At 43.5% G+C, this 27,446-nt stretch overlaps 1 protein-coding gene and 1 long non-coding RNA gene across 15 annotated transcripts in view; one reads left to right on the top strand and one right to left on the bottom strand.

The window, feature by feature from the left end:
• Positions 1 to 272: 272 nt before the first annotated feature.
• Positions 273 to 25,871, top strand: LOC112658732 (uncharacterized). Of its 13 annotated transcripts, none has more exons than XR_004804139.2 (6): positions 290 to 423; positions 903 to 1,115; positions 14,558 to 14,656; positions 15,513 to 15,558; positions 23,968 to 24,097; positions 25,530 to 25,871. It is a non-coding gene; the product is annotated as an uncharacterized LOC112658732 (long non-coding RNA). The 13 variants fall into 13 exon arrangements; XR_003135926.3 differs by having other exon boundaries at positions 23,952 to 24,097; XR_007401371.1 differs by having other exon boundaries at positions 288 to 423; positions 14,562 to 15,558; positions 23,952 to 24,097.
• SLC16A10 (solute carrier family 16 member 10) overlaps positions 19,220 to 27,446 on the bottom strand; it is a 115,598-nt gene continuing 107,371 nt past the window's right edge. For both annotated transcript variants that reach the window (XM_025444973.3, XM_035697587.2), the window contains exon 6: positions 19,220 to 25,664. In XM_025444973.3, coding sequence (XP_025300758.1) covers positions 25,432 to 25,664 — 233 coding nt within the window. In that variant the 3' untranslated portion in view covers positions 19,220 to 25,431. The remainder of the gene's footprint in view (positions 25,665 to 27,446) is intronic.

The raw sequence follows: 27,446 nt of genomic DNA, 5'->3' as shown, positions 1-27,446 counted from the left end.
GCGCCTCGAGAACCGGCCGCCGAGCCCTGGCCCCGCCCCCCACAGGCCCGGAGGCCCCGCCCCACACACGACGGCCCCGCCCCCTGCCCCGCCTCCCCGCGCGGCGGCCCATCCGCGCCTCAGGGACCGGCCGCCGAGCCCCAGCCCCGCCCCTCCAGGCCCCGCCCCCCGGACTTCCGAACTCGCGACGCCCGCCCCTCAGCACGCCCGGGGGCCGCGCGGGGTCACGTGGCGGAAGTGCGGCCTCCCGCCCGCCGCGGCCGCTCGCTCCCAAACCGGAAGTTTATGTGGTTGCCTGGGAGACCGGACGGGGCGCCCCGGGCGGCCCCGTGACACGCGCGGCGGAGCCCACGGAGGCCGGGCGAGCGGGCGCCCCGCGGCGGAGGGAGCGGCAGCTGCAGCCCGGGGCGCGGGGACGGTGAGGTAAGACGCGGCCGCGCCCCGGTACCGAGGGGAAGGCTGAGCCCCGGGACAGCGTCCAGGCGTGCCGTCCTCCTCCGCGCCCCTTGGAGATGCTCGCCCGCTGTCGGCCGCGTGCGGAAGCGTCTCCGGGAACCCCGAGGCAGCCCTGCAGGTGCGCTGCTCCGCGTGCGGCCGGACGGTTAAGTCGGGCTGAGCAGCGGCTTGCCCGGGGCAGGCAGACGGGGCGGGGGGCGGCCGGAGCTCAGCCCAGGGCGGTTGCAGGCTCCGGCCCCGGCCGCAAACCACGCCGCCGTCGTCGCCCAGCGCAGCGGGACACGGATTTCCAGGGGCCCGGGCCGCAGGTGCGCCAGCGGGGACGGCAGGCCTGGTCCTCCTGATCCGATTCCAGCTCTCCGTTGCCTTTCTGCTCTTTGACCAAATGTTTGTTTTATTACCCGTTGGAAATGTTCTTCTGCACCCGACTGCCTCTCCCCACTTAGGCTCCCGGACTACAGACCCTTCCAGCCCAGCCAGCTCTCCAGCCCCCTGCACTGGGTCATGAAGCCCTTCCCAGTTTACCTCCAAGCACAGATGCTGTGCCGTAGGAGAACCTGCTTTAGACGTCAGGGTCACGGAAGGCCGCTTTGAGAGGAGACTGATGTGGCTGAAACTGCAGGCGTCTGTATTAAAGAGCAGAGCAGGTTATGTGAAAGGTGGGTTAGGCCCGAATTACAAAGGATTTCGGGTGCCTCCTCCATGGAGGAGTTCTGTCTTCAGACTGGCTCACTGAGATTTCATACAAGCAAAAATATTCTGCAGGAACTCATGCTTCACAGTGTTTCATGTTTATCACCTAAAACCAAACTCTCCCCCCCCCCCCAAATAAATTTGCCCCTGCTCTGCGTTCTGGGCAAATACTCCACGCTGACATCACCACCCACCTGTCATCTTTGTAAGGAATGGGAGATCCTGCCTTGATGCTTCTTTCTTTATCTCTCCTCACCAAGTCCTGACCATTTTACCTCTGTAGGTATTTCTAAAACCCAGCCTCTAGGCTATTATCACAGCCTACTTTAAAGATTTTATTTATTTGAGAGAGAGAGAACGCACACCAGCAGGGGGAGCTGCAGGCAGAGGGAGCAGCAGGCTCCCCGCCAAGCAGGGAGCCCGACGTGGGACTCGACCCTAGGACCCTGGAATCATGACCTGAGCTGATGGCAGATGATTAACTGACTGAGCCACCCAGGTGCCCTTATCACAGCCTACATTTGAAACTTTTTTGGGACAAGCAGATGGGCGTCTTCCTTCGGCTCGGGGCCTGGTCCCAGGAGACAGGATCGAGTCCCACGTCGGGCTCCCTGCAAGGATCCTGCTTCTCCCTCTTCCTTATGTCTCTGCCTCTCTCTCTATGTCTCTCATGAATAAATAAATAAATCTTTAAAAAATAAAACTTTTTCACCTCTCACCAAAACTATTCCCCTAGCTCCTAATTGGTTTCCCCCCCGCCTAGTCTTCTGTTCTCCCACCTTTCACCCCTGAGTAGCTCCCTGAAATAAAAATCTGCTGCATAAAACCTTTGGAGAATATAATCCGACTTCATTTGCTCCCACCCACCACTCTAGCTCTGTCTCTTTGTTCACATTCCAATATCAGTATTGCTATTAGTCCCTTACGTGTGGTTTCTCGCTTCCTGTGATCGCATCATCCCCTGGATCCAGAATGCCTCCTTTGTCTTTCACCTCCTGTGGGAGAGGCTGCTAGCTATCCATCAAAATCCATTTGCCCTTTCTTCCTAAGCGCTTAAGTTCTAACCCAGAGCATGACTACCCCAGCTCTGCTACATTTCCCAGCCGAATTTGCAGTTACGGATGCCAATAGAATGTGAGCAGAAAGCCCAGAGAGAATTCTTCCCTCAGACTGTTAAAAAACCTGTTGGTTTTTTTCAACCTGGATGGAGCTAGAGGGTATTAATGCTAAGCGGAAATAAGGCAATCAGAGAAAGGCAATCATCATATGATCTCACCCATATGTGGAATTTAAGAAACAAAACAGAAGGTCATAGGGGAAGAGGAAAAAATAAAACCAATAATACATTATATGTTAATTAAATTTAAATTTAAAAATTGAAAATAAGACCTCTTTTTTAAAAAGTTTTATTTATTTATTTTTAGAGAGTTGGGGAGGGGGAGAGAGAGAGTGAGAGTCCTCAAGCAGACTGCCTGATGAGTATGGAGCCAATGTGGGGCTCGATCTCACAACTGAGACCATGACCTGAGCCAAAATCTAGAGTCGTGTGTTTAACCTACTGAGCCACCCAGGTGCCCCCAAACCTTGTTGCTTAAATCACTGAATCTTTGTGACAGTAGCTTAGTCTCCCCTAAGAGCACCTGCCTTATTCCTGCCTATCTTCTCAATAATCATACATATTTTAAAGAATTTAAGAGAAAAAATAAGGATTTTTATATTAACCCAGATAGTTAAATTCTCTGTTGCTCTTCCTTCACTCCTAAACATCCAGGTCTTCCTCTGGTGTCCTTTCCCTTCATTCCCAGCACTTTTTTTTTTTTTTTTTACACTGGTTCTGTTGACAATAGCTTTCTGAGTTTTCCTTCATCTCAGAATGTCTTTATTTCACCTTCATTACCGAGAATATTTTCACTGGCTATAGGCTTCTGATTCATGGTCCCTTAGTTTCCACAGTCAGATGTGTTATTCCAGTGTCGTCTGGCTACCCTGGATTCTGCATTCAATCTTTGCTCTTTATATAGTTTGGTTTAGAGACATCTAGGCATGGTTTTCTTTGAATTTAAGTGCCAGAGTTCACCAAGATCCTGGAATCCGTAAATATATGTCTTTCACCAAATCTGGGAAGTTTTTAGCCATTACTTTTTCACATAATTTTCCTCAACCTCTTTCACCTTTCTGGGACTCCAGTGACTTGTATGTTAGACCTTTTGATAATTGTTGCACAAGTCCCTGATGCTCCTGAGTCCTGTTTTTTTCCAGGCTTTTTATCCCATTCTGCTCTTTAGCTTACATCATTTCTGTTGACTAATCTATCTTCAAGTTCACTGCCGCTTTCTTTCATCATCTCCGTTGTGCTATTACACCTATCCAGTGAACTTGTTTCTTTCAGACACTGTACTTTTCAGTTCAAAATTTCCACTTGGTTCTTTTTCATACTTTGTTCCTCTGCTGAAAGTGTCTTTCTTTACATTTATTTCATGTGTGTTTGTCTCTCCCCCGCCCCCCCATACATCATAGCTGCTTTAGCATCTTAGTCTGAACATTCCAACAGCTCACCTGTGTTATCTCAGGGTTGTTACAGTGATTGCCTTTTCCCTCAGGATTTGGCCACATTTTCCTGGTTCTTTGTATGACAGGTGTTAACCTTGAGGCTCCGTGGTTGAGCGTCTGCCTTCAGCTCAGGGTGTGACCCCAAAGTCCCAAGATCATAGGGCTCACTGCAGGGGGCCTATTTCTCCTCCCTCTGCCTATGTCTCTGTGTCTCTCATGAATAAATAAAATCTTTAAAAAATAAGTAGGGATCCCTGGGTGGCGCAGTGGTTTAGCGCCTGCCTTTGGCCCAGGGCACGATCCTGGAGACCCAGGATCGAATCCCATGTCGGGCTCCCAGTGCATGGAGTCTGCTTCTCCCTCTGCCTGTGTCTCTGCCTCTCTCTCTCTCTCTCTCTCTCTCTCTGTGACTATCATAAATAAATAAAAATTTTTAAAAATTTTAAAAAAAATAAGTGAGTGAGATTTTACCAGCAAAAAATGAATTTATTTGGGAATAGCAGAGAATTGCAGTCTGGGACAAGAAGCTGTGGGAAAACCATTAGCAAGTCTGGAGAACAAAGGAGAAGACTCGTCTTTTATAGAGGAAAAGGGGAAGTTGAGAGAACTGTTATAAACCAGTGTTTGCTGGAGGAAACTGGGAATTCAGAGTACAGTAGCTTTTCAGTGGCTGAGTTGTAACAGTCTCACTGGCTGGGCTGTTGCCAGAGGAGGAGGAAAACCTCTCCGCCTTCCTGCTGGGATATAGTAAGGTTGTAATCAGAAGTAGTAACCAGCTTGCCCCCAACAAGGTATGTTTTCTGATGTTGGTCTGCAACTGACCGCGAGTGGCAGGGCCTGAGAGCCCCCCTGCTGGCCTCCAGACTTCATTTTATACAGGGTTCCTGGGGATCCCTGGGTGGCTCAGCGGTTTAGCGCCTGCCTTTGGCCCAGGGCGTGATCCTGGAGTCCTGGGATCAAGTCCCACGTCAGGCTCCCAGCATGGAGCCTGCTTCTCCCTGCTTCTCCCTCTCCCTCTGCCTGTGTCTCTGCCTCTCTCTCTCTGTCTACGTCTATCATGAATAAATAAATATAATCTTAAAAATATATATATATCAAATAAATAAATAAACAGGGTTTCTTCTATCGCAAGCCATTTTCTTTTGCATCCCAGACCGTGTAACCATTAATGTTGTGCTGACTCTGGATCCTGTTAAAATCCTCCTCTGGAGAATGTATGTTTGTTTAAGCAGGCAATCAACCTGGCTGAGTTCACAGTACACGTATCACCTTCCGTGGGTGATGGTTTCTATCTCAGTTCAGCTTTCCCAGCCTCTGGGTCTGTCCGGAACAGGTGCCACTCGGGCAAGTCTGAGCTTTGGCCTACGGTGTTCGACAGCTAGCTGTCAGGGCCTCTGCTGTGCTGCGTTGGGTGTCTTGCAGACAAGGGCGACTCAGTAGAGAATCGAAGATTTACGGTGGTTCCCACACAAAATTAGGCCTTCTGTACCCTGTCCTCTCCCTCGTCCCTACTCACTTCCCAACTCACAGAGGACCCTTTCCTCAGTTCCCTGGATGGAGGGACAGGGTTTCTATCACAGTGTTAGCTACCCGTGCAGCTACCCAGCCGTCCTCATATTAGACCTCTCAGGACAAAACTGCAAGAAAAAAAGAGGAAAATAGGCCAGGAAGCCCATCCTCTTCCAGGTTTCTTTTCCAAGGCCTCCCCTTCACAGTGTTTTACTTTTCAGAGTCCTCGGGCAGTTGTTACCTGAATTTTGTCATGAGTTTTTAGTTGTTAGTGGGAGAGATGGACGAGAGTAGGCTTATGATGCCAAAGCTGGACCAGAACTCTTCTATCTTTAAGAATCCACTTAGGCGGGATCCCTGGGTGGCGCCGCGGTTTGGCGCCTGCCTTTGACCCAGGGCGCGATCCTGGAGACCCGGGATCGAATCCCACGTCGGGCTCCCTGTGCATGGAGCCTGTTTCTCCCTCTGCCTATGTCTCTGCCTCTCTCTCTCTCTCTGTATGACTATCATAAATAAATAAAAATTAAAAAAATAAAAAAAAAAAAAAAAAAGAATCCACTTAGGCAAGGGGCACCTGGGTGGCTCGGTCGGTTTTGGCTCAGGTTGTGACCTCAGGATCTTGGGATTGAGCCCCACGTGGAGACCAGAGGTGGAGATGTTCCCCCTCATCTCCCCTTCTGTCCCTCCCCGGGCTTGTGCTCTGTCTCTAAATAAATAAATGAAACCTTAAAAAAAAAAAAAAAAAAGAATCCACTTAGGTGTTACTTCCTCTAACAAGCCTTTCCTGACCCTCCTCTCCTCTCTGTCTCGAGGCTGTTTTAGTTCCGCTCCTTAGTGTGTAATTCTAAGAGTCCACCTACTTCATACAGAATGTTCCTATTTATGTGTCATCTTCCCTACGTACTCGGTGTCTGAAGGGAAGGCACTGTATCTAATTTGTCCTTTAGCATAGTGCCTGGCACACATGGGTCTTCAGTAAATGTTTGTTGAATGTATAGACTTTCTCCAATCATCCTAGCCAAAAATCTGAATTCCTGGATAGTTATGCCACTCAATTTTCTTACACATTCTAGCTTGTATTATAAATATCTTAGCGCTTAGCTTTAGTTTCCTAGTAGATTGTAAGCTCAAAGTTGTGTGTCTCTATCTCCCCTGCAGGCATTGAAGTATATACTTAATAAATATTACTTAAGTGAATTAAAATCAGTAAACTAATTTTAAAGTTAAATGTTTTATTTCACCCTGATTAAACTTGCAAAAAAACAAAAACCCTGGAGGGTATTATGCTGAGTGAAGTAAGTCAGTCGGAGAAGGACAAACATTATATGTTCTCATTCATTTGGGGAATATAAATAATAGTGAAAGGGAATATAAGGGAAGGGAGAAGAAATGTGTGGGAAATATCAGAAAGGGAGACAGAACGTAAAGACTGCTAACTCTGGGAATCGAACTAGGGGTGGTAGAAGGGGAGGAGGGCGGGGGGTGGGAGTGAATGGGTGACGGGCACTGGGGGTTATTCTGTATGTTAGTAAATTGAACACCAATAAAAAAATTAAAAAACAAAACAAAACAAAAAAACAAAAACCGCTAAATGGAAGGATCTACTACTTTCTAATTCTCCCCCCTTCTTCAGTTCTGAAAGTGGCAGGTACTTTTTCCAATTGCCTCCAGAGGTCACTCACCACCTTTTAAGAGAAAAAGGATGATTAAAATAGCATACTGCTTTGTGCAGGTTTCTCTTTAGGCTAATAGTGAGGATAAATTTTTTGTGAGACAATTTAGGAAAAATAAAGATGTTGATGGGCCATTTTTTCAGTTGAAAATAGATAAGGCTTTTTTTTTTAATGTTTTCCTTATTTATTTAATTTTTATTTATTTGTGATAGTCACACAGAGAGAGAGAGAGAGAGAGAGGCAGAGACATAGGCAGAGGGAGAAGCAGGCTCCATGCACCGGGAGCCCGACGTGGGATTCGATCCCAGGTCTCCAGGATCGCGCCCTGGGCCAAAGGCAGGCGCCAAACCACTGCGCCACCCAGGGATCCCTAGATAAGGCTTTTGTTTTAAAAAGAGATCTATTTGAGAAAGAAAGAGTACATGTGAGCAGGGAGAGGGACAAAGAGGGAGAGAATCTCAAGCAGACTCCCCACCAAGTATGGATCCCCAACGTGGAGCTTGACCCCACACCCAGAGATCATGGCCTGAGCTGAAACCAAGAATCCCAGCTCAACTGCTGAGCCACCCAAGCACCCCTCAGTAAGGTAACTTTTGTTTACACTATGTACTTTGAAAAGTTCAAAGTAATACTGAAAGAATCTCACATGGGTGTCTGATGAACTTTTTAAAAATCTCATTAAAAATAAAAACTTAGGGATGCCTGGGTGGCTTAGATCATGATCTTAGGGTCCTGAGATTGAGCCCAATGTTGGGCTCTCTGCTCAGCAGGGAGTCAGCTTCTCCCTCTGTCCCTCTCCCCTGCTCATGCTCTCTCAAATAAATAAATAAAATCTATTTATTTTTTTTAAAGACTTTATTTATTTATTCACGAGAGACACACAGAGAGAGGCAGAGACATAGAGGAAGAAGCAGGCTCCATGCAGGGAGCCCGATGTGGGACTCGATCCCAGGACTCCAGGATCACGCCATGAGCCGAAGGCAGGCACTCACCCGCTGAGCCCCCCAGGCGTCCCAAATAAAATCTTTTTAAAAAAATAAAGTTTAAAAATACTGATTTTTAAATTTCCTTTTTTAAAAAGACATAAATTTAGGATTTCCTTTACCTGGATTGTATTGTAACATTCAAGACTACAGGACTCTGACCTGCCATCATAATAGTCTCTTATGCTGTTTTGATCAGATAAAAATCTTTGGCCTACCGTACTGTTATTGGTCAAAATCAAGTTAATCAAGAGAATAAAAACAAAGCAACCCAAGGTGAGAGATTGGCTACTTTAGGCTCCAATAGAAATGAACTAACATTTCTTCAGGTATTAAGTGCTTCAGGAGCAATTAGAGTCATCTGCATGAAAAAGGAAACTACTTTAGAGCTTTAAGTGCCCTTCGAGATAGGATCTTCCCTGTGGGTAAGTGGAGGAGGCCACTTCTCCAGGGCTGGGTACCACTCTGCCCTGGAGCAAAGCCATTCTGGTCTAATCCCTGCCATCTAATACCACGCTTGCTACGTCTACTTGGGAGAAGTCCAACCCCTTTGCAGACATCCCCACAATGACAAGGACTGTTGTGTTGCCAAACTAGGAACAAACACCAGTAGCAGGATTTTTTTTTTTTAATTTCTACGCAAACTACAGAAAAGCCCACCTGTTCATTGATTTAGTCATTAAATAATTACTAAATACCTAGTCTGTGCCAGGCACGGATCTAACGGTGACAAAAAGCAGACGAAAGTTCTTGCCCTCGTGGACAAGGTAGAAAATTGACAAACGCGTGTGTAATACGTCGATAGTGGTAAGCACCCTAAGGAAAAATAAAGGAGAATGAAGGGGATAGCTAGTGATGGAAAGGGGTTATTTTAATTTAAGGTAGTGTTGGGGCAGGCGCCCCTGAGTGACATTTGCACAGAACCCCTACTGCAGCGAGGGACCCAGCCCCGCAGGGAGGAGAGCAGGCCGGAGCGAAGAGTAGGAGTAGGAGTAGGAGTAGGGCAAGTTGGTAGAAACCCCCCCCCCCCCCCCCCCCCGGGAGAGCCAGCGGGGTTCCTGGGTGTGTGGGCCTTCTGTTAAGGACTTTCCGGGTGTGTTGGAAGATACACGAGAGAGAGGAGCAGGAGGGAGGGCCGAGAGAGCTGTTTTAATAATTCTTTAACAAAATTTCTATAACCCAAACTGGGATCTAAAAAGAGTCACTGGAAAGTTCCATTGTGGACATTTGGAAGGATTGAGAGTGAACCCTAGATCAGGGAAGGAAGGAGGTAATAAAATCCAAGGTAAACAAATTATTCAAAATATGTCAAAGTAAAGAGTTACGGCAGAAGCAGCTTGGGAATTTGCACAGAGACGTCCTGGTGGAGTAGCTGGAGGGCAGAGAGAAAGGCAAGCATTGTGTACACCAGACCCCAGGTTGGGGGTCAGAAGACACGTGAGACCTGAGTCGGGGTTGGGTGGGAAAGGGCTTTAAGAGAGGCCCAAAGGTGAGGAACCACCCAAAGTGGGTTGAAAAATAATGAGTTGATCCCTTTTACCCAGTGGAAAGTTCTTTCAGAGTAATAGGTAAGTCTGGAAAGGTATCGGGGGGCCAGACTGTGAAGGACTTTGAAGACCAAACTGAAGACATAACCTTTTGACTTTAGGAAGCCATAATAGGCTTCTGAGGAGTGAGAATACCATGATGAAAGCAGAGGACTAAGAACTCAGGGTCAGTACTGCCAGTTGGACCGCCGTAGGAAGAAACTAGAGAAAGGAGAATAACTTTAATGGTTTTATGACACAGATTAGCGAAGTGATCGCTATATTTGCCCCACACTGGCTTGGTAAGAATGGAAGGGTGGGAACGGAGGCACCAGATCCCATGACCTTGTGTGTGTGTGTGTGTGTGTGTGTGTGTGTGTGTGTGTGTGTGTTCTCTGCGTACACGCCCAACGGTGGCTCCTGAAGTTCTCTAGAAGGCGTAAGATAGCAATCCGGTTGGAAGGTGGGGAGAGTTAGGGGATTTGTATTCAAGATAAACCATTTTTGGGATCCCTGGGTGGCGCAGCAGGTTTGGCGCCTGCCTTTGGCCCAGGGCGCGATCCTGGAGACCCGGGATCGAATCCCACGTCGGGCTCCCGGTGCATGGAGCCTGCTTCTCCCTCTGCTTGTGTCTCTGCCTCTGTCTCTCTCTGTGTGACTATCATAAATAAATTTAAAAAATTAAAAAAAAAAAAAGATAAACCATTTTTACTTCAACCTTAGGTTTATTTAGAGTGGCTGAGGGTAAGGGGCTAAAGGAGATTTTAAGTGGGCTAAACCGTTCCCTCTCCCACCCCACGCCACCCATTGGTACTAATCTTGATACAGTCAAGGTGAAAAGTGGTGTGAAAAATATGGCCCGAGGGACTTGACTCTAACTCTGAGGTCTCTTGAGAGAAAATTATGTACAGTGGAAAATGTTCCCCTAACCCAGGTCTTGAGGAGGAGGCTGGGGCAGGGTCAGCTCAGTCACCCGTCACCTTAGGACAGAAACTCTTACTTATTATTTCAGTGGGTGGACCTGCTGGGAGCCCAGCAAAGGGAGCTGAAGTAGTCAGAATCCATGCAAATAAGTCAAACTGAGTCATCAAGCAAAAGGGCCTAGTGAAGAACAGGAGCTGAGCTGATCAGCCAGAGCAAGGGGCTCGGGAAGCCACAAGACTGAGGCATGAAGACCAGGACGCGGACCCAGCTCCCAAATAGCACATGCATAATGCCCAACTTCCATCTGGGTTATATAATGTCAGTTACCATGAATAATTTATCATATAACGGCGTCCCTTGACAATTAGGGAACATTAATTATACCCTGGAAAGCATTGCTCGGTAACAGTGCACTGGAGCTCCCTGGTTAGGTTTTCAACTCCTTCCTGGTTTCTTTGATGACAATTTCATACAGAAACAAAAATAATCTGCTCTGGACTGAATTGTATCCCTGCCCTGCAGGGTTATGTTGATGCCTCTCCCTCCACGTGCTAGTATTTGAAGGTGGGCCATCTGGGAGGTAATTAGGTTTAGATGAGGTCATGAGGGTGGGGCCCCACAGTGGGATTAGCGCCCTTATGAGAAGAGGAAGAAAGACCAGAGCCAATGAGCTCTCTTGTGAGGATGCGGGAGGCAACCTTCCCAAAGCCAGGAGGAAGGCCTTCCCTAGGAACCGAGTTAGCCAGCACCTTGATCTTGGCCTTCCAGTCCGAGATGTGAGAGAGAAATTCCTGTTGTTTAAGCCTCCCAGTCTGGCGTGCTTAGTTTTGGCAGCCCAAGCTGGCTAGAGTAAAATTTTTCATAAGGTTTTGTGTTTTTAATGCAGGTGACAACTCTTCACCTGGACTGTTATAACTGAGTATTTTCTCTTATACTCCAATATTTTACATGTCGACCGATTATTAAACCTAGAAAAAAGCAGCCCTGTTTGGTTAGTAGAATGTACTTAAACCCTATTAATAATAAAGATGGGGGGGGAATCTCTGGGTGGCTCAGTGGTTTAGCTCCTGCCTTTGGCCCAGGGGGTGATCCTGGAGTCCCGGGATATTGTTCTGCGTCAGGCTCCCTGCATGGAGCCTACTTCTTCCTCTGCCTGTGCCTCTGCCTCTTTCTCTCTCTCTGTGTCTATCATGAATGAATGAATGAATGAATGAATGAATGAATTAGCATAAGGGGCTGTCATTTAGAGACTATGAAAGGAGGAAGAGAGATTGAGAGAGTGATAAATGAATGAGACAGATGAGCCACTCAAGCTAGACCAAGGTCAAGTCTCTTCGGGAATCAACTTTCCAAAGTTAGGGACTCAACTGTTCATCCGGAACTGATCAGTTCCCAGAAAACTGACCGATATGACCAGACCCCAAGATGCTGATCTGTGGTATGCCCTGTATCTAGGATTCTCAAGATTCCCAAGACACCCCTTCCCACTTAGTTGGTTAGCTGCACCAATCTGGACATCAAATAATAGGTTAGCTAGAGGTCAGCAAGCTAAAGCCCACAGGCCATATCTGGCCACATCCTGTTTTTGTAAATCAAGTTTTCCTGGAGCACAGCCACACATGTTTATTTAGTATTATCTGTGGTCTGGTTTTGCACCATATGTGATTGAATTGAGTAGTTGTGACAGAGACCTAATAGCCTGAAAAGCTGAAAATATTCACCAGCTGGCCCTTCACAGAAAAAGTTTGCTGACCACTACTTCAAGTTTCTCTATTACAGCAAAAAAATTGGGAAGGGATTTTGCTATGTCCTTAGAATCCAGGGGCGCCTGGGTGGCTCAGTGGTTGAGCGTCTGCCTTCGGCCCAGGGCATGACCCCAGGGTCCCAGGATCGAGTCCCACGTCGGGTTCCCTGCACGGAGCCTGCTTCTCCCTCTGCCTGTGTCTCTGCCTCTCTGTGTCTCTCATAAATAAATTAAAAAAAAAAAAAAAAAACCTTAGAACCAGATAAATTGTCCTTTTCCATTGTCAGGCGAATTTTTTTGGCTGTATTAGCAAAATCAGAATCCCAGAAGTGTTAGGGATGTAGTGACAAATTCCTGTCCTCTAAAATGCTCTTTTTAAAAGTATCCTTGACTTCTGAATTCTGAGTCTTCCCATCCATTTAGCCCTGGTTGTTAGGATTTAAAATTTCTGTCTGTCCTTTCAGGGAGATGACTTAGACCTGTCTGAGATTTAGATTGTGCCCTGGTCTTAGCAGCAATATCTTTAGAAGTCATTACTATAGTATGTTATTTTCGCAGGTTTCCACAGATAGCCACTCCTATCCATATCAGCTGGATTCTTAGTAGTTTCAAAATGTGAATCTTACCCCTCCCATTTTAGGGGTAAGATTTTCTGACTTTGTCCACAGATTCTTTTTTTTTTTTTTTAATTTTTATTTATTTATGATAGTCACAGAGAGAGAGAGAGAGAGGCAGAGACATAAGCAGGCTCCATGCACTGGGAGCCCGACGCGGGACTCGATCCTGGGTCTCCAGGATCACGCCCTGGGCCAAAGGCAGGTGCCAAACCGCTGCGCCACCCAGGGATCCCTGTCCACAGATTCTTAGAATGTGTTCCATCGGTACCCCACAGCATGTACGGACTATCTGAGTTTCTCAATACTTAATCCTAAAAAGAAGTAAATTCTCCCACAGGTCAGTAGGGTCACAGGAGCACTCGGTTAAACCTCTCAGTAGGGAGCACTGGAGAGACATGGTAGGAAGGGGGCCTCTGGTGGCCCCGGGTCGCATTTTGCTTTCTCTTGCCCTTGCTGCATGATCTAACACCCATCAGGGTGAGGTGGGGGTATCCCCACAGCTGTGGCAGGGTCCCGGACCTTGTGGGCCCAGTAACCACCTTTCCCCAGTCTTTCCAGAAGCTGACCCCAGTCACCAGGCTAGCAGTAGCTCCCTAACTCTGTTTGCACATCTGCTCACCAGCCTCAGCTCACTCGTGCCCCAGAGGGTTTTTTCCGCTGCCCTCCCAACCCAGACCTCACCCCCCGACCAGGCCACCCCACCCTGCCAGCAAGCCCACTCCTGATGCCTTCCATATACACCTATATATACCACATTCTCCAGTCCCCGTGCATCACCAGAGCATCTGGTCTAGCTTCCCTTCTCCAGCAGGGGAAGCCTCAACATACTCACCTGTTCAAGCCCCATCTGTGGAATTAGTCTCCTGACTATGTGGGCCCTTTCCTTGGCCTTGGGGCAGCCATGCCAGCCAAGCTCTCCCCAGTCTTGATCCTACTGTGGCCAACTCACTCCAACTACACTGGCTGAGTTCTCTGGGGAAATGTTCCCAAGGTAGAGAAAGTCAATATGTTCATGTTGATATGTTGGGAAACCATTTATTCAACAAATAATTACTGCGCACCTTCTCTGTGCCAGGAATTTATCTAAGGGTTGGAGATAAAACAAAAACTCTACCCGTGGGGCACCTGGGCAGCTTAGTCGGCTGAGCTACTGACTCTTGACCTCAGCTCAGCTCATGATCTTAGGGCAATGAGACAGACCCCACATCAGGCCCGGACCCCACATCAGGCCCTGTGCTGGATGGAGCCTGCTTAAGATTCGCTCTCCCTTTCCTCTACCTCCCCCCGCCCCCGCGTCACTCTTTCTCCCTCTCTCTATATATACATATATTTAAAAATTTAGATAATAGAATTATGGTTAATGCCCACAACCCCCCCCCCAAAAAACCTACCCTAGTGGAACTTAACAGTTTAGTGGAAAAGCCAAACAATAAAGAAGATAGATGAAACATAAATTGCTAGTGATAACTGCTAGCTAAGAGAGAAAAAAATTAACTTGGGGGTGGGGTAGAGAAGAGTGAGGGAGGGGGGATTAAGTCTTACTTGGTTAGGGAAGGACTCCCAGAGAAGATTCTTCAGCAAAGCCCCAAAGGACATGGCAGGGCAGCCCACGCAAGGGGCGGCAATGCCAGGAAGGAAGTGGAAGGCCGCAGGTGGCTCAGGAATAGAGGGTGCGGTGGGGGGGGGGGGGGCGCTTAGAGACCCAACAGGTATAACAGGTGCCAGAGCAGGGGCCAGAATGTGCCAGCCGGCTGGTCACGGCAAGGACTTCGGCTTTTGCCTTTTCTTTTTTTTTTTTTTTTTGGCAAAGTCATTGTTTTTATTTTTATATATGTATTTTTGACTTAATCTTTTCTTTCTTTTCTTTTCTCTATCACTCAAGTCAGTTAACATATAGCGTGGAACCGGCTTCTGGGCTTTTTCTGAGAGAAATCGGTAGCGGCGGGAAGATCCTGAGCAGAGGACTGACTGCACCTGACAGGTTCTGACTGGGTCGTGCTGGCTGTTCTGTGGAGAATCGCCGGAGGGGAAGCAAGGGAAGGGAACAAAGGACAAAGGAGATCAGGGCGGTGCAGCTCAGCGTGGTAGCAGGTGGCAACAGTGAGGAGCACAGCCCCTGGACGGATGTTGGAGGTAGAGCCAGGAGGACCTGCTGGCGGACCAGAAGTGGCTGGGAGAGTAGGAGAGAGGGCGTGAGGATACCTCCAAGCTTTGCACTCCACACCACCAGAAAAATAAAGTTGCCATTCACTGGAACGAGGAGAGCTGCCAAAGAAGCAAATTTTGGAGGGAATATCAGGAGCCCAGTTTGGGATATGCTAAATTGGGAGATTCTTTTTAGTCATGCGCTTAGAGGTGTTAGGTGAGCAGTTGGATCTAAGGGTCTGGAGAGGTACGTGCTCCATTGCTGATGTAGGTGGCAACTCAAGTCATGAGCCTGGCGGGGTAGAGTAGAGAAGGGGTTCCAAAACTAAGCTGTGCTGTATTCCCAGTGTCCAGAGCTAGGAGAGAAATCAAAGGAGAATATGAGCTAAAAATTGAAGAGAGTGAGTAGAATTTTTTTTTCAAAGTTTGATTTTTTTGGTCTTTTCTAAATGGATGGGAAGTAATGAGACAGCTGCAGGAGGCACATGGGTTTAAGAGGTCTTTTCTCCTCCCAAAATGGGAGAACTAATAGCATTTGCATATGCTAATGAAGATGATCCAGTAGAGAGGGAAAAACTGATAGGAGAGAAAAGACAGTTGAGGAAGTGAGAAGTGTTTAATTTGAGGGGTAGGAGATGTAGGGGCAACTAGTGAGCTGAATTTTCAGAGAGCTGTTTGGATTCTTTTTTTAGATCCCAGGAGCAAGGGTGGGGGACAGATCAAAGAGGAACAGATCTGGTAGGTTGAGAGTGAGGGGGGATCGGGAGGAGGGAGTAACAGGAAGGAGAGCTCAGAGTTGAAGAGCAGGCCAAACGGAAGTGAGAAACAGGGATGATATTGAAAATTTCAAAGATGAAGCCATTTCCAGAAACGACAAAGTTCCAAGTGTTGTTATTGAGTGTGAGTGGAAATAAAGTTGCTCCCCATGAGTATTGAACGTTGGACCACAAGCCATTTGCTGAGCAACTGACAAGTACAAGAGTGACCAGGGAGGTCCACAGATGCCTGCGACAAGGACAGGTGGTTAAGCTGAATGGGGCGAGTGTGGGAAGCAAAGGGTCCAACTATGGAGGAGACCACTATTTGGGGTAGGGATAGGGAGCTTCCTGTCCCTGGAAGAGTTCAAGAAGACACTTGTGACTCAAGGATTTTAAAAAAGAATTTGTTTAGATTCATTAGTAGGAGATTTGAGAACTTGCTGTCTTAAGCCAGATAACTGTAATTATTTGATTTGAGCAATAGCTCTAGAAAAATGTTTCCTGTATATATTAGAATTTTTTTTTCTATAAAAATTATTTTTCCAGGAGAGTGAATTTTGTCCTGCTTTGGATCAGTAGTTTGTCATATCCATTCTCTCCTGGTTCTCTTTTTTATTTTTTTTTATTTATTTATTTTTTTTATTTATGACAGTCACACAGAGAGAGAGAGGCAGAGACACAGGCAGAGGGAGAAGCAGGCTCCATGCACCGGGAGCCCGACGTGGGATTCGATCCCAGGTCTCCAGGATAGCGCCCTGGGCCAAAGGCAGGCGCTAAACCTCTGCGCCACCCAGGGATCCCTCCTGGTTCTCTTAAAAGCCCTCCAGTGGCCTGCACGTTCTGGCACCTATGTGCAGGCATGTAAATAACTATCAGAGTTGGGGCGCCTGGGTGGCTCAGCTGGCTAAGCATCTGCCTCCAGCTCAGGTCATGATCCCAGGGTCCTGGGATGGAGCCGTGTCTGGCAACCTTGTTCAGCAGGAGTCTGCTTCTCTCTGTGCCCACCCCTGATCCCCCCCTCCCCATTCATGCTTGCTCTAACAAATAGAATATTTTGAAAAAATAAGATCATAATTATTGGAGTAAATGATATATCACAATCCCACATTCTTGAGTTTAATGTAGAAAATCTCTTTAGCACCATCAAATGTAAATAATGATTTGCTTTGTAGTTAGGGCACATCCAATCATCATCTTCTGACTGCAGAGTCAGTTTTTCTCACTGCGTATCCACCAAAATTCCAACCTGGTTCTTGATCATCCCCTGAAACTGTCAGTGAGTCAGAGGTTCCAAGTAACGGCTGAATGTAATAAGTTGAATCAGCCTAAGTAACATAGGAATGTAAGTCAGCCTACAAAAAAAGAGTGTCAGAAATCCTTTTTGGACTCTCCAGTGCTTTGGGATCATTTCTATCCCCATCACTTGCCCAGGAGAGAGAATGGTAATGACACCCAAACACACTTGGAATAAATACATGCATGCAGCTTAAAAAGCACACAGCTTATTTTTCTTTTATTCCACTGCAGATGGTTTCCTTCAGTAACTTTTCCTTCCCTCATCTCCCCAGGGAATTCCATAAATATAATCACAAAGCCTCACAGAAATTTGCTAAAAATTTTTTATTGTATTTACTGAGGATATCACATTGTTCTACAGTAAAATGATTTTATTCTCTAAATGATTACAAAGCTCTTCCCATTAAAAAGGTTTTGGTTACCTATATGAAATTGCACATTATAAAAAAATCAATCATAAATTATACTCTTTAAAAAGAAAAAATCATTTTTTAAAGGCAAGTACTAAAATACTGCATACTGATCAAATCCAGCATAATCATTTCACACAGTGATCTATATTTAAACAACTATTGTGCCAAAAATGGCATTCTGTGTAGGCAGAGAAGCAGAGCCTCACTGCAGTCTACAGCGTGCACTTGGAATAACTTGGTTTTGATGTCTACGATATAGCATGTTTTTCTAACTTGGAAAATATGCAAATAATTTAGAATTTACTTTTCAGATAAACATGAAAATAAGTTGACGTGAAAAATGTCATATTATATGAGGAGATACTTAAAAAATCCAAGCTCTCTCTTAATACTGCAGGGTTCTGTGCTGTAGCTATAATTTTCAGGCTAAAATAAACTGATAGGAGAACAAATCAAGAAAATAAAAAGTTACCAAGCACTGAACAGTGCCTTTGCAATCTTCCAGCTCTCAAACCACCTAAATTAAGTCACATCAGAAGTTAGTAAAGGGATATTTAATCTCACTGTACAGTAACTTCTGATTAACAAGCCCCCATTCTCCTTTCCACATAGAAGTCATGTGAGCAGAAGGAGTTATTATTTCAGAGAATCCAGTATACTCTAGTAGATTCTAAACGTATGGTTTTCCTCATTTCCTACAGCGTATCATTTTCCTGATTTATATTTGTAAAATCCTCATAGAGTAAGACAGTCTATAAAAGTCAGCAGGATTAAATAAAAACCTGTTGTCCTCACTTCACCAGAATCCTACTTATAAGACATGAAGACTCAGAGGTCCATGTGGAATTTTAGTTGGGTGTCATAGTCGGCTACAACCATGATGCTGAGAACCCTTTAATAAATCTTAGGTCTGAGATCGTGGACGTTAACCTAGATGTAGCCCTTACTGACTTAAGTCTTTATGCTAAATCTGAAAGATGAACAATGATACTTCCAGTGAGAAGTTTTGTTTAAATGTAGCTCATTATCCAAGTTTAAAGACTGATGACTCCCCTCTACTTTTAGCCTGAAAAAATAGCTTAAAATACCTAAAGTTCATTAGAAAGCTATTTTGTACATATGTAAATATATATACAATAAAATATACATAAAACTTTTTCTATACACCCTCAGAGTTACAGAATACTTTAAATAGCTAACTTTGTGCTAGAAACATTGACAAGGGACTTTTTATTTTTTGAGATACAACATTGTATGGGACTTTTTCCTTAAAGTTACTACCTTAGGGGGTATATTCATTACTAAGTTTTCATTTAGTGATCATTTTCTTATCAGTTTTATACTTTAAAGCCTTATGTGTTAACAAAAATTATATACCTCTAAGCAGATTTGGGAATTCCATTGCTTTTTATAGGTGAGGTTTTTGTCCTTAAATGTATATACAGAATACAACATGCATAATACTGCTGGATCTATACATTTCCTGTTGTGATATACATATATTAAAAAAGAAAAAAATCATTTTAAAAGGAACGTGAAATTTAGCACCAATTTTGATCTAATTTTTCTTTGGTACGAAAAAAAGGCACCAACTATAAAGTCTGCTCATTGCAATGGGGTCAAAAAATAGCACTCAAGAAACCCTCAGTCCCTGAAATACTATTCCAATATAGACTAAATTATGAGACTACGGTTAGGGAAGATCATAAGAGAAAAATATTTAAAATATTTAACAAATTGGCTCTTCTAATAATGGACAGATACTAAAAAGTATTATTTGTTAAAGAATAAAAGTCATACGTCAGAGGCTCCAGAATAGTATGACAGATTTAATCATATTTCCAATAGTTATTTTATACTGATAGTTCCCACCACACACACATGGTTAGTGACATTCAACTCCAAAATACTGTACAGCACTCACTGAAAGGCTAGAAACATCTTTAATAGATTGGGAACTTGTGGGTTAACTCCTACACCATTGCCACACTCAATGACAACATTTTTTAAAACTCCAGTGAGAGGAAAGATCATTGCCACGGGCCCTGTTCCACTAGGAAAGGGGTGCGTCCTGCAGGAGTTTAACATGTAAGCGGTAAGGTTAAGGCACAAGTGCATAGTCTGTTGTCAGTGATTATCCATTTTCCTGCCAAAGAAAACAAATGAAAACAAAACTTCATCATCAAGCTGCCAGTATAGTATGAAAAGCCACCAGTGAAGCATTTTCCTAAGTGTTCATTACTATATATTATAAATTTCTTGAGTTTTCCTATTTCAGATTATCCACAGGCCACATTAGAAGATACTTTTTTGTTCCTCTTATGTCCACTTATTAGAACAAAGCCCTTAAGAAATTTTACTGATACTGTGGCCCCTTTACCACTTGCACTCCCTTGCCTTTTAATCTCAGTCACCACTAGCTCCCTTCTGATTAAGCAAGAATTGATTAAGCTGGGCTTTTAGTCGGACACTGAAAGCTGAGGTAGGTGGACTGTCATGATCAAGTTATTTAGAGAGGTTTTACTTCATTCCCAATGTCTTTCTAACACACTGAAAAGAAATTGAAATCTTCTGTTTCATAAATGAGGTAGCCTCCTATGTATGTCAAGAAAACAGTACCATGGGAAATTTCCTTGAATGTATAGAGGTCAAGATGATTAATGTTTATTATTTAAAATAATTTAAAAGGACCATTTTAAAAAGGACAAGCTGGGATCCCTGGGTGGCGCAGCGGTTTAGCGCCTGCCTTTGGCCCAGGGCGCGATCCTGGAGACCTGGGATCGAATCCCACGTCAGGCTCCCGGTGCATGGAGCCTGCTTCTCCCTCTGCCTGTGTCTCTGCACCTCTCTCTCTCTGTGTGTGTGTGTAACTATCATAAATAAATAAAAATTAAAAAAAAAAAAAAAAAAAAAAGGACAAGCTAAGAAAACTAGATCTTAAGTTTCAAGGTTTCTTTGAGTGATTCAAAGACGTGGTAATGAATCCTTTTGTGGGTCTTTACTGTCTCAGAAGGAGTCATCTGATTAAATCCACATTTATGTAAGTTCAGTAATTGTGGTTAAGTTGTATGCAGGTTTCCCGTTTGCTATGGGCATTTGGCCCTTTATTTTTGGGGTTGTAACCTATCACTCCATAGGGTGTTTATAAAACAAAGCATTAGTGTCTGCCCACAAATAAACTGATACAAAGGGCTATGACTGTGAAATTATAATGAGCCCATGAGCTGTCTCCTGTTGCTCCCCACCTGGTTATTCTTTGCCCCACAAACCATTCTCAAACTCAGCTCGAAATGGTCTTTTTGTCTCCTTTATACCTAAGTATCACCAAAAATCAGTGAGTGTAATATGAGCAGAATTAATGATTGTCAAGCCTTCCCTCTCTCCTGTGTTCTTACTCCACATTTCCACATCACCATTACAAATGGCAAACCTGAAAAAAACAAACAACAACAACAAAAAAAAAAAACGGCAAACCTGTTCTCTTTTAGTAACAAGGCAAAAACTTTGTGTTTTTAAGAGTTAAACTATGATGATGATACATTTTTCTACCAGCCAAGACAACACTTGTCTTTCAAATTAAAGAATGTAAATGTAAAACAAGAACATTTCACTTCCTTCTCCTTTTCACACATTTGAAAAAAAGCAACAATTTTCAGTCTAATGCAAAAATTGCTCCTCCGTGTTTATGCCGGCGACAATGAAGTTTTCAGTGTTAGAAGTTTCCTAAGGAGTTTGAAACTTAAATTGTTTACATAATTTGAAACTGGGGCTAATGAACGTGTCCTTTCCACTTGTATCTCTAGACTCTGGGAATTCACTCTTAACACCATTTACCATAAAGCGTAACACGGCCTAAGGCAGATTCATTAGGAACCGCAGCTGAGGGGCCCACTATTTTCCAAAGCATCCTCCACAATGTGCTCTCAGGACCAACATTTAGCAAAACTTGAATGGAATATGAAAATCAAAGTAAAAAATTATGCCCTCTTAAAATACGCATATTAAGAACTTGACAGCTTCTCTTCTCTGAAAGTGCGACCTTAAATGTTTAAATAAACTCTTATATGTTAGCACAAAAGATGCCAATTGTATAAGAAGCATATTACTTCCTCCCCAGATTTTTATCACGTAACTAATTTTTTCAACGTGGACCAACAGAACTCTATGCTGAAGGCTGAGAGCAAGCCATTCACCAGGTTATGTGAACTGGATGGGATTCCATCCTCTGAAGCCACAGGGACCAGTTATTAGGGCAGCCAGGCAGCCAGCGGAACTAGGCAAGGTTAATGGACTCCTCAGGTTTTTGAAGGATAGGAGGAAGTAAAGAGAAAAAGAAAAAGAAAAAAAAGAGAGAGAAAAAGAATGATAAGGAGAAAGAGACCAGGAAGAGCAAGCAGATAAGCCTAAGAAAGGGTGGGAAGGAGGACCCCTCGGTGCACCCACGCCCCTGATCACTGCCAATGCAAGCCCTCTGCGGTTTATAAATAACAAAGGTACAAATTAAAATATTCTTCAGTGCAGCTAAAAGGATTAGAATTACCAGAAGTTAAAAACAAACCTCTGCGGTTTATAAATAACAAAGGTACAAATTAAAATATTCTTCAGTGCAGCTAAAAGGATTAGAATTACCAGAAGTTAAAAACAAACCTGAGTTTACAGCTAAATGTACGTTTACTTTAAACGTGGAGAAAGCTGAAGCTGACAGAGCTAAGGTTTTCTCCATACGTGGGCAGAGCCCACAGGAGCTTCTGCACACAGGTGGAAACAGATTCTGGGGCTCGGGACGTATAGATGAAGTCCTGTGTCTGATTATGAAGAGCCTTTGAAGCTTCATGCAGCACTATGCAATCTTAAGTGGACATTACAATCTCTTAGTAGGACTGGAGACTAAGGATTGCACCTGTGATCAAAAAAAACATAAATTTTGAATAAAGTATCAATCTGGGTGGTTTATTATTACTGAAATGGATGGATTCCCAACAGTATCTACTGCAATAAAATTTAAAATGTTTCTGGAATATCCATGGGTGTCTGTTACAATGGTATCTAATTCAGTCTCCATAAAGAGGAATAATTGCTCCCTTTCTTACCTTGTTGGCCTCAAATGCTAGAAGCTTTTGAATTTGAGAATTTGCTGAGTGTTACCAGAATTAGGATGATGAGATAGAAAGCAGGGTTCTGACTCTGCTCTTTTCCTCTCAATGAAATGTCTAGATTGAACAAAAAAATTTAGGCCCACCAGGTCACTTTATTGCAATAACACTATGTTCAGAAATTAGAAAGGATTTACTTTGAAAGATTAAGGTAATGTTTCTTGGTCGAAAACACAACTCCTTATGAATATTTGTATTTTTCATTTTCTAAGTTTGTAGAACTTTAAAAACTTGACTTCTAGGACTTTCTGTACCAAACATGTTATGAAATATACATTTTATAGAAATTAGCATCTTTTTTATGCTTTTTAAATTTTTATTTTGACAGATCAGAACTCACGCTCCATAACAGGCTATGATAGTGGAGCTTTTTCAGTGTCATAGAACCTGCTTAATTCGTTGCATCAGACTGGAAACTGCTTGCATGTAATATTGTACACAAACACAATATTCTGAAATCTTTTACTATAGATACTTCAGCTACTTTGCCTTTAAAAAAAAAAAAAGTAGGCTCCACGCCCAGCATAGAGCCCAACATGGGGCTCAATCTCAGGACCCTGAGATCAACACCTGAGCTGAGATTAAGAGTCTGGGCTTAACCAACTGAGCCACCCAGGTGCCCCACTTTGCTCTTTTATTATGGAACCTAATCAAGTAAGATCAAGTCTTTGAGTTTCAGATTATTACTTTTTTTTCCTCTCTAAAATCAGCCAAAATTTGAAAGGGAAAACATTTTGGAGGTCTTTACAGAGTAAATATTCTTGTTTAGAATTCTTTCTGTAAAATTGGCAGGGGTGAGGACAAGTCTTAGGAGTCTGCGATGAAACTATAATAAAAAAAAAACAATTTACAATGGCAGGGTTGATGATTGGTCTTAGTTGTAAGTTTTTGCTTACATAACTGGGTATGAATAAATGAAGAACACAATATCATTTCTAAGTTGTGGGGGTTTTTGCTTTCTTTTCTTTTCTTTCTTTCTTTTTTTTTTAGAAAGCATGTGCCTATGGGGTTGGGATGGAGAAGGTCGGACAGAGGGAGAGGGAGAGAAACTCAAGCAGGCTCCATGCCCAGCGCGGAGCCTGATGTGAGGCTTGAACTCATGACCCTGAGATCATGACCTGAGCTGAAATCGACAGTTGGTCACTTAACTGGGCCACCCGGGTACTCCTCTAAGTCACTTTCTCAAAGTTTAAAGTAAGAATATGAATATGAAAGGGCAGTATTGTCAAAATATAGCTGTTTTTTTAGGCAATAGAACCTTCCAAGAAAACAAATTACCCAAGTTTCCTAAATATGAAAATATAGAAGTACTGAAAGGTGCAACCATGTGTATGTCATAGTAAACTGCTGAATGTCTTCACAATCAAAAGTCGTTTTAAATCCAATTAAAAATAAATTCCATATTTAAGCATTCCTACTTTGAAGTTTTGGGTTTTCTGTTTAATTAAATTAACTGCCTCAGTTCCCTCCATGTGTCCCCATCAACAACTGCAAATCCATATGCTCTTCAGGTTTCTATATCCTCAGCTAAAGATGAAGAAAGAACAGAAGCTGAAAGGAAAAGAAGGGAGATAAGAGATAAGTTTCTGTCCTTCCAGAGAAGTTTGAAACAGATGGATCCTGGAGGTGTTTTAGAAAGAGACCGCATTCTTCCCAGGTGAACAAGCTACATTTGAGGAGGCTCCAATACACATTTATGCTTAAGATTTAAATATACTTCGCATATTACTAACTTTCAAAGACAAATAAGAAACATGTACTAAAGTATAATTTCAGGATGAGGAAAGTGTTCCTATTTTTTATAGATGAGTTTAGGTCATGGTATGACTTTGGTTTTAATTTTAGGTCTTTGAAACTTGAATAGCTTACATACAAGTGTCTTCATATAAATGGAAAAAATACTGGGAATATTCACGGAGAGCATGCTTGGATAAATACCAATGAGTGCAAATTTTTGCCAGAAAGCTTTGGAAATACAGAAGTTGTTTCTTTTTATAAGTGCTTTTAACCTTTCAAGACCTATTAAACCAATTTGAGCAGTTGTTTCTGTCAGAAATATTTTCTGCACGAATAGAAAGATACCCCCCCCCACCACCACTTGTACCTGAAACCGCAACTTGATACCATGCTCCCTAAGCCTCTGTTGAAATGTCAAGTCCTACTGCTAACAAATCCCAAAGTCAGAAAAATTCTACGTTAAAATTGCCAGAATCTTTCATTCATTCTATTTATTGTTACACTTTAAACAAGTTCAGAAATTTGGGAGGTTTCTGGCTACTTGAGTAAAACACACTGCAAACCGAAAGAGAACAAACGTTAAGTGGAAGAAACAGCCTGACTTCTGAGTTGCTCTGCCCTCCTGCACAGTAGCCTTTCCACATCACTGAATCTGAACACAGCGTTACCATCTGCTCCAAGCAGTTCCCCTGACACTGGAGCAAGTCAGAATAAGTTAATCTCATGTCTTATTTAACAGCAGGCAAGCAACTTTAACAGAGACTTGAGGCTTAGGCAGATCTCACATGGTCTAGAATCCAGGCTTAGATTTTGTAAAAAGTTTTCAAACAGAAGAAATTAGAGACACCAGGATTTAAAACCTCATAGGAGACAACAAACAGTATTTCCAGTCCTAACCAAATTGCAACCCTTTCATTATAGCTTGAGGTATTTGAAAATATTTGTACAAGCTTATTAGCATTCACAGTTTCCAAAGTTGCTTTTTACTGAGATCGCTTCAATTCTCACAATATTTGACTTTCTGACGTAAGTTTTCATACACCAGCAGTCTCTGCCCCCACACTCACGGAAATATCAGACAGCCAGCTATTCAGTGGCAGAAAATGGTTCTTGTAGTAATAAGGGTTCTAGTTCCCAATTATTGTGCTATTCTTAGGATGTAATTAAAAAAATAAGAAATTTGTAATTCATATAAAAGGAAAACTTGCTTAAATTTCCAAAAGCAAGTCCAGTCTGGTGGAGGTATATAAGACATTAAATAACAGAGTCAGATTCCTTCTTAAAGATTCCAGATGAGCTTGACAGCAGAGAGTTCTGGTTCTCCAACATTTTCTCCATCTTTTCTCCTCCAGTGGTTTTATCAAGCTCTCTCTGCTTCTTCCCGTGGATCCAGGGGATAAGACAAAGGACAGCGCCCCCAATCAGGGGAGGGACTCCAGCGAGGTAAAATGCCACATCATAGGAGCCCAGCTTGTCACGAAGTAACCCTGGGAAGGGAAAAAACTGTCACCGAGAGAACGAGTGTGGCTCTGTGGTCCCAGATCAGTCACACATTCCTTACAAAACAGGTCTGAAGTATAAGCCTTTCCTGATACGAGAAAGGAAGAAAACGTAGCTCTTTAGCCTTGTCACAGACTATAGGCCTGTGGGTTTGTGTACCGAGATATTACATGGAAAAAAATATTTGCAACCAAGCTTTGGCTCTTTCTTTCCTTCCTTTTTTCTTTCTTTTTTTTTTTTTTTAAGATTTTATTTATTGATTCATGAGAGACACAGAGAGAGAGAGAGAGAGAGAGAGGCAGAGACACAGGCAGAGGGAGAAGCAGGCTCCCTGCAGGGAGTTTGACGATCCCGGGTCTCCAGGATCTGGCCCTGGGCTGAAGGCGGCGCCAAACTGCTGGGCCATCAGGGCTGCCCAGCTTTGGCTCTTTCAAAACCATTCAGAGGCCTCTGGGGTGTTCAGACTCATGGTATAATGTCCCCTATTTCAGGGGAAGGTGGTTAAACCACCGACCTGAAACTTCTCTCATACACACATACCCCACAATGTCTACATTTCAAACCTTTCTTGGGCCTATTTGTTTATGAAATAACATGAAACTACTTCAAATTGTAATTCACAATCACGAAAAAAAACTATAGATCTGAGAGGTAAGATGAAAAAGTTAGATTGTTAAATATATTTGTCAGTACATGGGAGTAAGATGTTGGCATTCTGATAGATCCTTGAGCTCTGCCTCTAAAAACTGTTATTAAGAATATTCCTTATTTCTAATTTCTCTAACAAAATTCAGATTTTTTATTTATTTTATTTTATTTTTATTTTTATTTTTTAATTTTAGTTATTTATTCATGAGAGAGAGAGAGAAAGAGGCAGAGACACAGGCAGAGGGAGAAGCAGGCTCCATGCAGGGAGCCCGACATGGGACTCAATCCTGGGTCTCCAGGGTCACGCCCAGGGCTGAAGGCAGTGCTAAACCGCTGAGCCACCCGGGCTGCCCAAAATTCAGATTTTTTAATTAAAGATTTATTTATTTATTCATGAGAGACACAGAGAGAGGCAGAGAGACACAGGCAGAGTCAGAAGCAGGCTCCATGCAGGGAGCCCGATGTGGGACTTGATCCCGGGACTCCAGGATCACACCCTGGGCCAAAGGTAAGCACTAAATCACTGAGCTACCCAGGTGTCCCTAAAATTCAGATTTTTCAAAAGTTTTATTTCTTTTTTATTTTCTCTTCTTTTTTTTTTTTTTTTTTTTAAGTTTTATTTCTTAAGTAATCTCTACACCCACCGTGGGCCTCAAACTCCCAACCCTGAGATCAAAAGTCACATGCTCTACCAACTGAGCCGACCAGGCACCCCATAAAAACCTAGATTTAAGAGTTATCTTAGTGTTTTTAAACTTTTCTAACTTTTGCTATAAAAGTTCAAGTTATCTGAAATGTCCAAGGAACATATTGAGTATTTAACTTTTCAAAATAAACAGCTGAGAATTTGTCCAGTTAAGTACCGACACATTAAAGACATGTATGTTTATTCTAGAGAGAAGCCTAAAACATATAATATATCCAAACATCCAATCTTCCTGTCTTCTGAATCAGAATATTCTGTATATGAGTAAACCTTTCCTCCTTACGAACACTGGTTATCATATTTGGCTGTAATACTATGACCCCTCAGCCTCCCGGTGAGTCCAGAGCTCTCTGCTCCCAGTTGCTGTGTAGTGTTCTGCCTACTTTGGAAGTTTCCGATTATCGCCTTTGTTATT

Source organism: Canis lupus, chromosome 12 (assembly GCF_003254725.2).
Source record: "Canis lupus dingo isolate Sandy chromosome 12, ASM325472v2, whole genome shotgun sequence".
NCBI lineage: Eukaryota > Metazoa > Chordata > Mammalia > Carnivora > Canidae > Canis > Canis lupus.
This window is presented reverse-complemented; position numbering and strand designations above follow the sequence as displayed.